The sequence below is a fragment of the Alligator sinensis genome, unplaced genomic scaffold (assembly GCF_000455745.1).
Source record: "Alligator sinensis unplaced genomic scaffold, ASM45574v1 scaffold560_1, whole genome shotgun sequence".
Classification (NCBI taxonomy): domain Eukaryota; kingdom Metazoa; phylum Chordata; order Crocodylia; family Alligatoridae; genus Alligator; species Alligator sinensis.
This window is the reverse complement of record NW_005841837.1, coordinates 2189179-2201765: the sequence shown is the minus strand read 5'-3', so window position 1 is coordinate 2201765 and position 12587 is coordinate 2189179. Positions and strand designations below refer to the sequence as shown.

The window sequence follows — 12587 nt, the reverse complement described above, 5'->3', positions numbered from 1 at the left end:
ATAAGAGTGTGTGCATTTATAAGGAAGTTGAATGCACAAAGTCTTCTCACACTGCTTTGAAAAAGAAATTCCTTCCAACTTTTCATATCTTTAGTTCTTCTGAAGCAAGCCATCCTTATTTCCCTCTCAAAAGCAACTCTATTCAGCACTTAGTGAAAGAGATGTTTATAAGAATTCAGAAAATACTTAAAAGTAACAGTATCAAAGAATTAATATTAAAACTATGAGTGTTTTAATAATCAAATATCTCCTCTGAACTGAGAGAAAGCTATTCTGAATTGTGACATCACTCTCTCTGTAAGTACTGAAGCATAAATTGTTATGATGATCTGCCCCTATTAGTACGGAGTCAGCTGGACTCTGTTCCTTAGAATCATAAAAAGAAGGGACTTCAGGAGGTCATCTAGTCCAAGCCCCTGCTCAAAGCAGGACAAGCCTGAACTTTATCAACCCAGCCAAGGCTTTGTCTAGCTGGGTCTTAAAAACCTCCAAGAATGGAGAGTCCACAACCTCCCTGGGTAACCTGTTCCAGTGTTTTACTACCCTCCTAGTGAAAGAGCTTTTCCTCATATCCACCCTAAACTTCCCTTGCTGCAACTTGAGATCATTGCTCCTTGTTCTGTCATCTGCCACCACTGACAAGTCTAGCTCCGTCCTCTTTCAAACCCCACTTCAGGTAGTTGAAGGCTGCTATTAAATCCCCTCTCAGTCTTCTCTTTTCCAGACTAAATAAGCCTAGTTCCCTCAGCCTCTTCTCAAAGTCATGTGCAGGGACCCTAGTTTTCTCTGTTTAAAAAAAAAAAAATCCCCAAATTCTCTAATTGAAAACCCCCAAATCCTCATTTTTCAATGATTAAAATGAAACACCACTACTTATAGAAGTATCATTTAAACAATGTTTTATTGATATATTTACAATTTTAAAGCAATTTGGAAGCCTAGCAGTGCCTCAATCATTGTAAAAAATAAATTATAAATACCTATATACTTTAGAATTTGATTTTGTTTTCATCTTGGAAAATCAGAGCTCCTGCCCTCTTTGCTCCTGAGGATGCGGGTCCAACAGCAGCTGCCCACCCCCACTGCTGCTTTGGGATGCTGAGCAGCCCTGATATGCCCATGTCCCTCACTCCCAAGCCACAGCCCTCCCCAGCCCTGTTGGTGCGCCTCACTCCCTACCCACAGCCCCCCCCCTCTCGCTCCCTCCTGGCAGCAGTTCTCCCCCTGCACCAGGACTCAGGTCCAACTGTGGCTCTGTCCCCCTTGCTGCTTTGTGGCACTGAGCAGTTCAGACATGCTGGTGCCCTGCGCCAGCCATTGCCCCTCACTCCCAAGCCACAGCACCCCCAACCCTGCCAGTGCCTTTGTGTCCCATGTTTTGCTGCCCTCGCCAGCCAAGGGAAGCCTGGCAGCAGACAGGGTAAGCAGGAGGGAGGAGAGAGCAAGAGGGAAAGGAAGAAGAGGGGAAGAGGGAGGAGGAACAGGATGGGGATGCAGCAGGGGCCACCTTCAGGGCCAGGTGGTATCTGCCACAGCTGCCTTTTAGCCCCCACTGAGCAGAGACTGCTGACACTCACCCATTGCCCACATGCGAGTCCCTGGCCCACTGCAATTCCTGCCCTGCTCTCCTGGGCGCTCACGTCCAAATGGTTCCAGATGGCAGCAATGAACACAGCGCAAGCAGTGCAGTGCATCCTGGTAGAGTGGGGCTGTGGGCACACTGCAGCTCTAACTGGCTCCTGCATGCTACCCAGGGCTCCCACCTGTCCCCAGAGCCGCTCTGCCAGGATGCACCATGGTAGTCCAGCCCAGCCTGTGAGCTACTGGCCCGGAGCACGCTGATGTGCCTGCCACTGCCATCTGGGCAATAAGCTCCCAGGGGTAGCGGCGTGGGGACTGCAGCAGGCTGGGGACTCACATGAGGGCAGCAGGTAGGTGGCAGCAATCCCTGCTTGGCAGGAGCTAAAAGACAGCTGAGGCAGACCACACCTGACCCCATGGGTGGCCCCTGCTGTGCCCCACTCCCACCTCTCCTTCCCCTTCTCCCTTCTGCTTGCCCTGACTGTCACCAGGCTTCCCTTGCCCCAACTTTCCTGCAGGGCCAATCAGTGGGCCCAGAAACCCGCAAAATAAGGCCCAGAAGCCATGCAGGAACTAGGAAATCACGGGCCCCCCTCATTCCCTCATTCCCAACCCACAGCTGCCCCCCCCCCCCAATTTTTGCCAGAAGGGCCCCCCCCCGCCCCCCCCCCCCCCCCTGTCTTTGCCAGAAGGGCCCCTCAGCTGCCCCTGGCCACCACAGGCCCTAGTTCCTCAGGCCCTACTTACCCCAAAGTCTGCAGGAGGCAAAGCGAGTCTGAGCCAGCCCTAGCTAATCTCAGATTCTCAAGGTCTGCCCCCGATCCTTCCCCCTTCCAGACCAGGCTTAGGGTTTCGCACTTGTTTTGCAAGTAGCTTGTTCCAGGCTTCAACTCAGTCAGCCTGCAGAGCGCTGTTTGCAAAAGGGGAAAAATCTGTGTGTCAGCTCTGTTCATGTGTCCAAACCATTTTCACTATCTTACACTGGACTCTCTCCAATCTGCCCTTTCTGTAGTGGGGGCCCCAAATCTGGACAATACTCCAGACGTGGCCTCATCAGTCCTGAATAGAGAAGAAGAATCACTTCCCTTGATTTGCTGGCAACACTCCTACTAATGCCATTCAGCATGCCATTGGCCTTCTTTGCAACAAGGGCACACTGTTGGCTCGTATTCAGCTTACTGTAATCCCTAGGCCCTTTTCTGCAGAACTGCTGCTTGGCCATTCAGTCCCCAGCCTGTGCATGGGATTGTTCTGTCCTAAGTGCAGGATTTTGCACTTATCCTTATTGAATCTTGTAAGATTTCTTTTGGTCCAACCCTCCATTTTGTTGAGGTCTCTCTGAATCCTAGCCCTACCCACCAGTGTATCCACTACTCCCCTCAGCTTGATGTCATCTGTACACTTGCTGAAGGTGCACTCCACCTCATTTTCCAGATCACTGATGAAAATATTGAACAAAATCAGCCCCAGAACTGACCCATAGCATACTCCACTTGATACCAGCTGCCAACTACATAGAGCCATTGGCCACTACCCTCTGAGCAGATGATCCAGCCAGTTTTCTATCCACTTTAAGAGATCATTCATCCAACCTGTACTTCCCTAGCTTGCTTGCAAGGATGTTGTGGGAGACCATAACAGAAGCCTTGTTAAGTCAAGGTATATCATGTCTACTGGTCTCCCTCCTTGTGTTTCACCAAGAGAATCATTTTTCTACTTCTGATCACTTATAGCGGTACAAATCAACATCCTCTTCTATGTGCACAGGTGTAACTGAGGGCATAATTTAGTCTGCAACACTTCCTAACAGGTAATATTACTTGGCATGCAAAAAGTCCATTGTGAGGGTGCAGAGTTGATGCTAAGGGTAAAAATCTTCCTTTTTTGTTTCATTTTTAACCAGTCACTTTTCAGAGTAGAACCATACTTTAAAATGGAAGGAAGAAAAGTAATAGAGAGAAACAGATACTTAGTAACTTAAAATAAAATCCCCAGTAAGGGATGATAGATAGGGAACAGTTAAGAGCAAAATCATTTACCTTCAGGTAATGTAGAGCACATATTCACAGATGGAGAGATGCAAAAGACCTGCTAAATCATCTAGTCCATATCCATTTGTGTGCAAGATTATTCCTCCCAATTCTGTATTTCCTAGCTCATTTATCAGTCTGATTTTATTATTTACTAGATTACATCACTGAAACTTCTTCTAATGGTTTCACAAATGTACTTCAATGCCATCCTGGAGGACTCTGTCATTAGTAAAATGACAGACTTTCTATCTCCACAATAAATTAATCCTAGCCTTTTGATGTTTTTTAGCAGATTAGCGTAGAAAAGGAGCCAAATGGAATCCATATAACAGTTTCAATTACAAAGATGAACCAATTTTAACATTCATTATTTGAACTGAATCCTTTAAAAAAATATCTGTACACAGACTTTTAAAACCCGCACATTTCTGAAACAGGCCCTAAAAACAGCACCGAAGGGATAGACTGGTTACTGGATATCACTGGAGGTGTTTATGTAAGATATCTTTAATTGTAAACACTTTTTAAAGTGAAGCCCTGTCTTATCTGTATGAACACTGACACTACTACATCCGTGCACTTTTAACTGGAGTAGGGTTTAAATTAAATCACATTTTTCCTCCCTTATTCCAACTACCTTCAGCTTTAGGGACAGCTGCCTTTTCCACAGTAGTTTGCAAATTACTCTGAGACCCTTTGGAATGAAAAGTTAAAATGAATCATCAAATTGTCAGCATGCAGATTTCTGTAACCAATATACTGTGAACTATTAGGTTTCATATTTCAGTTTAAAAATGTATTTTTATATAAAAGAGAACAAGATGAGAGTTAAGAACACTAGCATCAGCATTTATTTCTTTAATCAATATTACTAAGTTACCAACAACAACAGGTACCATTTCAGTACTGCACATGCTAATGAATATTGAGCATGTAATAATGAATGTCATCCTAAATCCTTGCCTCCTAGAGTCCTGTGATTACAGAAAAACCTTGGCTTCCAGCTTCTTTTAAATGTAAATTTTTGTGTCTCACAGTAGCAGAAGAAAGCTTAAAAATATGTCAAGTGCACAGCATAAAGCCTCAAACACTAAAAAGGCATAAAGCTCAGATGCATTTTGAGTACTTGGAGAGGGTGGGGAGGGCAGGTTTGACAACGTAATTTAATCTTTATTTTCCTAACAATACGAGATGCATCTCCCTCTAATATCTATGAGAGCTGTGGCCATTACCATGATTTACAGATTAGGACACCTGCATGGTGACAGCACATAGGGATTTATTTAATAAATATATTTTCCATCACTTTAATGCTGGCATATAATCTTGCCTGAATTTATATGACAATGATGGCTCTTTTGGGACTTCTGGTAATCTTGAGATGATAAAATGAATGATGAAGTAAGTGTAAATAATTAAAAAGGACATTTTTCAATTAAATGACCAAAGCCAATCAGTACCAATTATTTTTAACTTGTATAGAGTTCATCAACTCTAATATTAAAAAGGTGACTATCAGGACACACTTTTTTTTTTTTTTTAAACACTTTTTCATGCCTTTATCAGGATGACACAGGAGGCAAACAAAAGTGCAGTAGCTAAAAAACATCTTTAATACAACACATAACCAGCTCAACTATCTATTAAGGGTCTACCCAACTCAGGGAGGCAGCCAGCTGATTTTGCAGGGAGACTGCAGGGCCAGCTGCCATTTTCACAGGCTGATCACGGGGGCCCCCTCCCACACCTCTGATTGACCAAGAGACCCTGGTGGCCCCACCCCTCACTGCTGATTGGTTGCAAGGGCTGTCCATCATGCAGCCCCAATTAATCACTGCCAATTAATGGAGGGGGGCAGCGCCGCATGGCAGGCAGCCCTCTCAGCCAATCAGCAGCAAGGGAGTGGCAGCCATCTGTGGCTCCCCTTCGTGCTGCCAGCCCCCCTCCCCATCTCTCCGCAGTGGGCTGTGCAGTCAGGCCACAGTGCCACGAAGACTGCTGGTTGCCTCTGGGGAGCCAGCATTTTATTTTCAGTAAGTTTTTGTTTCCCCACGGATTTTGTAGGCATTGCCCAATTTTTGTGAAATTCTCAAAATCACAATTTTGGTGGGTCCCTACCTATTATAGGAGCTGCTGGAAAATTTTAAGAGCACTGATTACTTTTCAGTTTCTAGACAGAACACATCTGCTCATTTCACCACAAATTCTGTCCCCAGTTATTTCTGACGATTCAGCTACTACATCTCTCAAAATAAAACTGCCTGGAAAATTCTTACCTTGTAAAATAGTACGTCACAACAGCCCCTGCCACAGTCATTTGTTGACAGGCAAGGATGAACTCGCTGATCCAGATCAGCCCCACTACATGGTACCACCACATGTATCTCAGAGGGCCCGAAACCCGGAACTCCACAAATCCTTGTTCATTGGAGACAGGGCTACCTAGGAACAAACCATGGCCAGAAGGAATAAAGTATTTACAATATCAACTAAGAGAGATGAAAATGCTTATTATACTTCTAACTGTGCACTATAATTGATGGACCTAAACATCCCCCTACTAAAAAAGGACTATGTTAAATTTAGCAGGGCACTTAATACTGGAAACAATGCTTTTGGATCAGCCATATTAATAAATGTGCAAAAGGATAGATTTAAAAGTTCTCCTGAGCACACAATATCCTCCAAAATAGCAAAAATCTGAAACAGTCTCCTTTACTGAAATGCAACTGCAGGAAAGCCGAGTCATTCTGAATTTTCTGTCACCACAAAGAAGAGTTTTTAATCCTTCTTTGGTATTTTTATTTAAATTAGGATTAAACACCCAACATTAATGATCAGTTTTGTTTCTTAATGATTCAGGTATCTATACATATATGGTCTCTATTTGCAGATTAAATTTATTTGCTAGAAAACAAAGCCCACTAAGAGCAGAATTTGGAGATTTTTGCTGTAAAATTTCATGCATTTTGAATTCCACAGGCTTGTCTAATGTGAACAGTATTTTCGCATACACTGACTGACATCGTGTGTCAGATGCTCCCTAGGCAATGCTCTATTTCAAAAAGCATTAGCACTCACTGAAGAGTTTCATCCCACCTATCACAAAGTGATGCAAACAGCTGGAAAGATTCAGGAATACAGAAGGTGAGGACATAACAGGTACATAACATAAATTCAACTTGAAAGCCATTAGTGTTTTCACATAGCACTGTATTTTTTAACCTCTTACAATTGGTTTGATACTTGTATGAAAGAAATACACGTTTTCTTGGAAACGGGCAGCACTGTCTAAATATTTTTTTCTAGTGGAAAAGTTGATTATTTAAAAAAAAGTAGGTTTCTTTTCGCTCATTTTTTAAAATTTTACACATTTTGGGCTCTAGGAGTTACAGCCCTATCACTGCAAAAAAACACCCCCTTCATACAGACGTGCATTTCCTTGATGAATGTGCAACAAGACTGAAGCTCTACCCCACTGACCGAGGGCACCCTGGCCTTGCATACAACACCAGCAGCAGTGTGTTCTGGAGGCAGGGAGTATGGGTTTAAATATGCTTTGTTTTAGTACAAAACACTTTGTCCGACTGACCTTGATAGGACTAATTAGTACATGACATTAAATAAATGCAGAATCAGGCTGCAAAGTCAATTAAAATGGCCCCAGTGTCCATTAGTAAAATACAGACTTTGGCCTCATCCTGCAATTGGATTCATGTAAGTACAGGAATTCACCCACAGATATCAACTGACAGAACTGGAACCTACTCTATTTTCACATGAAAGAAAAATACCAACTTAATGGTTCTTAATGTAGCATGCAGCATTTTTCATAACAATTAAAAATTAAAATGAGAATGGTAAAATAGCAAAACCTGGGAAGATGTGAATTCTATTAGCTTTGTCCCAGTTAAAAAAATCCAGAACATGGATCCAAAATATTTCCTAGAGGTATAGCAAAATAGTTGTGTGATTTGAAAGGTGTTATAATAGTTATCATTTATACAACAGTTGATGCTGCATTTCAAATTTCACAAGTTTCTTTAACACCCCCCATTTCCAAATCCTTGTAAATTTTTGAAATATTTATTTCCTTTATTGAACAAATAAAATATAAATTTTCTAGTTAAAAAGTTATTGCCATATTTTTTGTACAGAAGCAACTGAAAGGAGTTGAATTTTTAGGTCCAATTCCTAAAAGCTGCTCAATTCAGGCAGGAACGTTTCCCTATATCAACCCCTAGTGAGTTTGTGGAGGTCACATGCACCTTGGCACCTCAGTAATTTGCAGGACCTGACCTCTTGCTTGAGAATTGGTGAGTAAAAAGTTCTCAATATTGAGAAGCATCTCCATGACAAGACCAAAAATACTATCTGAATATCTGAGACACGATACAATGGAAAATGGGTGACAGTGCAACTGCTTTTTGGGAAGATGCTCTGTGATGCACATGTGCTTTCCTAACCCTGCAGTTATCCATTGATGTACTGACTAGCACGCGTATGTTGCTTTCAATTTTAGATCAGCTTTGATGGACTGTTTAACCTTTTCCTCTAAAACAGCAGCCAGTAACCTTTTTGGGACAGCAAACAGGAATGATCTAGCTCATGTCATGATGGGCTAGCATTAGGACCCGGCTGCTTCTGCTTCTTGCTGCCACTTAGCCACTGCCCAGCAGTGGCCTGACACGAATGAAAACCCCTGCTGCTAAACCCTCAGCTGCCTGGCTGGGGCACAGAAAAAAAAACCCTGCTGCCAAAGCCCCTTTGGGTGCATGGGTCAGATCCAATGACTCCATGGACCACTTTCAGCCCACAGACTGTAAGCTGCCAACCCCTGCTCTAAAATTAAAAAAATGGAAATTAAATGGAAAGATTGTAATGTGATAGTAAAGCTAAAGGTCACAGACAGTATATAAAAATAAATAAATCAAGAACTACAAAGTTATGGGCCTAGAGTAAAAGAAGAGCTCACACTGCATACACATATTATTTCCATGTATTTTGCTGTATTCCTATATACTGCATGCAGTATTTTCAAGTCTTTTTTTCTTCTTAAACAGACACCATATCATTCAGCATACCAAAATCCTTCAAATATAGGATGAACCCAAATTTTCAAACTCACAATTTCCAAAAAAATGAAAAATCAAATGAAGACACACTTACAAGAATACAATTTATTTGGTACATACAGGGCTTCTGCATTTACTTGAATTTGATATGAAGGCCACTTGGAAAAAAAAAATAAGATTCTAAACAGTGCACCCTATATATCTGAAGGAATACAGTCTATGCAGAGAAGCTACTTTAAGATTTCTGCAGAAATCTTAAAAAGAATATCATCAGCCTGAAGATGACATTCGCATATGCATACTATTTTTATACCTAACCCCAGGATCATTGTAACAGAAAGGAATCACAGGAATAATGCATCTCTCCACTGCTTGTTTGTTTACACTGTGCATTTGGCTGCACTTTGTCAGTCTGCTGATGGTACATCGGGCCCTGCAAGAAACTGTTTGCTGGTAACAACTGCAGCAAAGCTGAATACAAATAGGTTCCAAACAGCAAATGTGCGCCAAGAGAAAGGGAAAGCAGCACTTGCATTGATGCTGATCTCAGGTCCTTCCCAAGACAATGATAAAGTAATAAGAGAATGAAAGGCCAAATTTGGAATATTTCCAATCATCCCCTCTCTAAAATCTGCACATCATTTAAAAGGCTAGTTTATGAGAAAGTCCAAATAACCTAATATAAAAACATAATGCTATTCTCCATTCCCTGCCTGTTTTAATTTTAAACTTAAATGATTCCTTGATGTGCTTTTCTGGTGTTCTACAAGTCTGGAAACCCATGAGGCAACCAATAACATAAGAATACAAGGACATAAGCATAACCAAAAGGAAATTCAGTCCGGTCTTGAAGCTGCACTGAAGTGACAGCTGAGTATTCTCCTGGCATGGGGAGGAGAGGAATCCTTGAGTGCTACAAAGCAAGGGGTCAGTTCACTACCATCATCTGCTAGGTGCCCAAAACCGGACACAGTACTCCAGATGTGGCCTCACCAGTGCTGAATAGATGCGAATAATCACTTCCCTTGAGCTTCTGGCAACACTCCTGCCAATGCAGTCCAGTATGCTGTTTGTCATCTTGGCAACAAGGGCACAGTGTTGGCTATATTCAGCTTATTGCCCACTGTAACCCCCAGGTCCTTTTCTGCAGAGCTGCTACTTAGCCAGTAGGCCCCCAGCCTGTACTGGTGCATGGGATTGTTTTGTCCTAAGTGCAGGACTTTGCACTCGTCCTTGTTGAACTGCATGAGATTTTTTTTGGCCCAATCCTCTAATTTGTCTCTCTGAATCCTAGCCCTACAAGCGTATTTACTACTCCCCTCAGCTTGTTGTCATCTACAAACTTGCTGAGGGTGCGCTCCATGCCATCTTCCAGGTTGTTGATGAAGATATTGAACAAAACTGGCCCCAGGACTGACCCATGGGGCAATGTACCTGATACCGACTAACAACTACACATTAAGCCATTGATTACTACCCTCTGAGCCCGATGCTCCAGTCAGTTTTCTATCCACCTTACAGTCCATTCATCCAGCCTGTACTTCCTTAGCTTGCCTGCAAGAATGTTATGGGAGACATCACCCTTGTTGCGCTCTTCTCTGACCCTAACCCAGAGATGCTCAAGAAGTCTACCCCCAGTTTCATACTGGAGCTCTGAGCATTCATATGGCTCTTTTACATAAAGTGCAACTCCTCCTCCTCTTCTTCCCTCCCCTGCCTTTCCTTCCTGACCGGTTTTTCCCCATCCATGACAGTGTTCCAGTCATGCGAGCTACCACCAAGTCTCTGTTATTCCAATCACATCATAGTTCCTTGACTGTGTGAGGACTTCCAATTCTTCCTGCTTGCTTCCCAGACTCCATGCATTCGTGTACAGACACCTGAGGTGACTGGTTTATTGCCCCAATTTTTCAGGAAGAATGAGAACACCTCTCCCCTGTTGCCCCTTTCTACTTGCTCCAGGTCACCGACTTCCCCATTAACCTCAGGGCTTTGGACTCCATTCCCTGGTGAACCTAGTTTAAAGCCCTTCTCACTAGGTCAGCGAGCCTTTCTGCAAAGATGCTCTTCCCTCTCCATCAGGTGGATTGTCTCTCTTCCTAGTAATCCTTATTCTTGGAACATTACCCTGTGGTCAAAGAAGCCAAAGCCCTGCTGGCAACTCCACCTGTGCGGCCAGGCATTGATCTGCAGGATGCACCCCGATCCTACTCGGTCCCTTTCCCTTGACTGGAAGGATCAAAGAGAACACCACCCAAGACCCTGTCCCCTTCACACTGGCACCCAGAGCCCTGTAGTCACTTTTGATCTGCTCAGAATCTCCCATGGCAGTATCATTGGTGCCCACATGGATAAGCAGCATGGGGTAGTAGTCAGAGGGCTGGGTGAGTCTCAGTAATCCCTCCGTGACACCTTGGATCTGGGCAAGCAACAGACTTCCCGAGACAACAGGTCAGGTCGGCAGGTGGATCCCTCTGTACCCTGCAGAAAGGAGTCTCCAACCACCACCACCTGCCACTTCTTCTTGGTGGCAGTCATCTCAATCCTTCCCACCCTGGGGAGGCCTGGCCTGTCCTCCTCCATTAATGGAACATGCTCCTCAACCTCTGTTTCTAGGGCTCCATATCTATTCTCCAGGCAAACTGCTGCAGGTGGAGATGAAGATTTCTGCTTGCTGCCAGAGGTCACAAGCTTCCAGCTTCCACCTTCCTGGGAGTCCATGTCCTCTCCTTTCTCTAGCGTTACCTCTGGCAGTTCTTCCCCCACAGTCCCAGAGGTCTCTTCCAGCATCGAATCGATGAACTCATGGTGGAGGATGCTCCGGAGCCTCATCACCTCTTCCTGTAGCTCTCTTGCCTGTTTCCTGAGAGATACCACCAGGAGGCACCGCTCACATCACAGGCACCCCGCCAACATAGCTATCACTGGAAGGAACCTGCAAGCCGCAGTCCCCATAGTGCCAAACCTGGACCTCAGTGGAAGCCTTGATGATGCATGGTTCTGCCTGGATAGAAACCTCACAGGTGCAAGAAGAAGTAGTGGCTGTGGTTCTGGCACTCCAACAGCCTCCAGCCATTTCCCTGAGTCTCTTAATCTGCCTCCTCTCTCTTACTGCCCTTCTTCTAAGCCCACCTTTCTTAGCAAACTCACCTGAAAGCTGGCCTGTTTACTGTTGCTTGGCCCCAATGCGTTCCTTTTTCCCTCCTTCCTCACACCAAGCTGAAAGGCTCTCGCCTCAAAGGGAGGGACGGGGACATGCAACTGGCCTGCAAACTGACCAGCGAGCTGCCTACAAACTGCTTGCCCTGTTTCCTGTTTGCTAGCCCTTCTTGCATCAAAGGGGTAAAATAATGGCAGAAGGCCCCACATAGGTCATGAAGCAATGCCTTCACCCCTAGGATCAATTTAGGCACACAGACACACTTATGATATCCATCAGGATTACAGTACCCAGTAAAAGCACTGAAGTCACTACAGCAGGGAGCACAATCACATAGGAGCTCACCAAGATTCTTCTTGTAGGTTTGCCCCCCAATTTTAACTACTAATACCTGAAGCCCTCCAAGAAGATAGTAAAGTCTACTTGAAACAAGCAATGTTCACATACCTGTAGTGCCAAGGAACAGCAGGACCATGATCCAGTAGGCCCAAAACAGGATGAGCGCAAGGAAAGTCCAGAATGGCTGGAAGACTAGCAGCGGCAGGTGGATGAAGACCTTGCCAGCCACGTGGAACAAGGCAATGGTGAGAGCTACTCGCTTGCGCATGACTATCATTATCAAGAACAGGATAACCTGGGGGAAAGAAGTTTCTATTTGACATGTCAGGTGACAAAAAAATAGCCCATCTGCTAGTGACTGATGCAGGATCCTCAAACAGAAAACAATCAACTTCTAGC

General features: G+C 44.2%; 1 protein-coding gene across 2 annotated transcripts in view; it reads right to left on the bottom strand.

The window, feature by feature from the left end:
• SLC44A1 (solute carrier family 44 member 1) overlaps positions 1-12587 on the bottom strand; it is a 121354-nt gene that overhangs the window by 26960 nt on the left and 81807 nt on the right. For both annotated transcript variants that reach the window (XM_025202580.1, XM_025202586.1), the window contains exons 9-10: positions 12297-12483; positions 5891-6056 (exon numbers count right to left, since the gene is read on the bottom strand). In XM_025202580.1, the coding sequence (XP_025058365.1) occupies positions 5891-6056; positions 12297-12483 (353 nt within the window). The remainder of the gene's footprint in view (positions 1-5890; positions 6057-12296; positions 12484-12587) is intronic.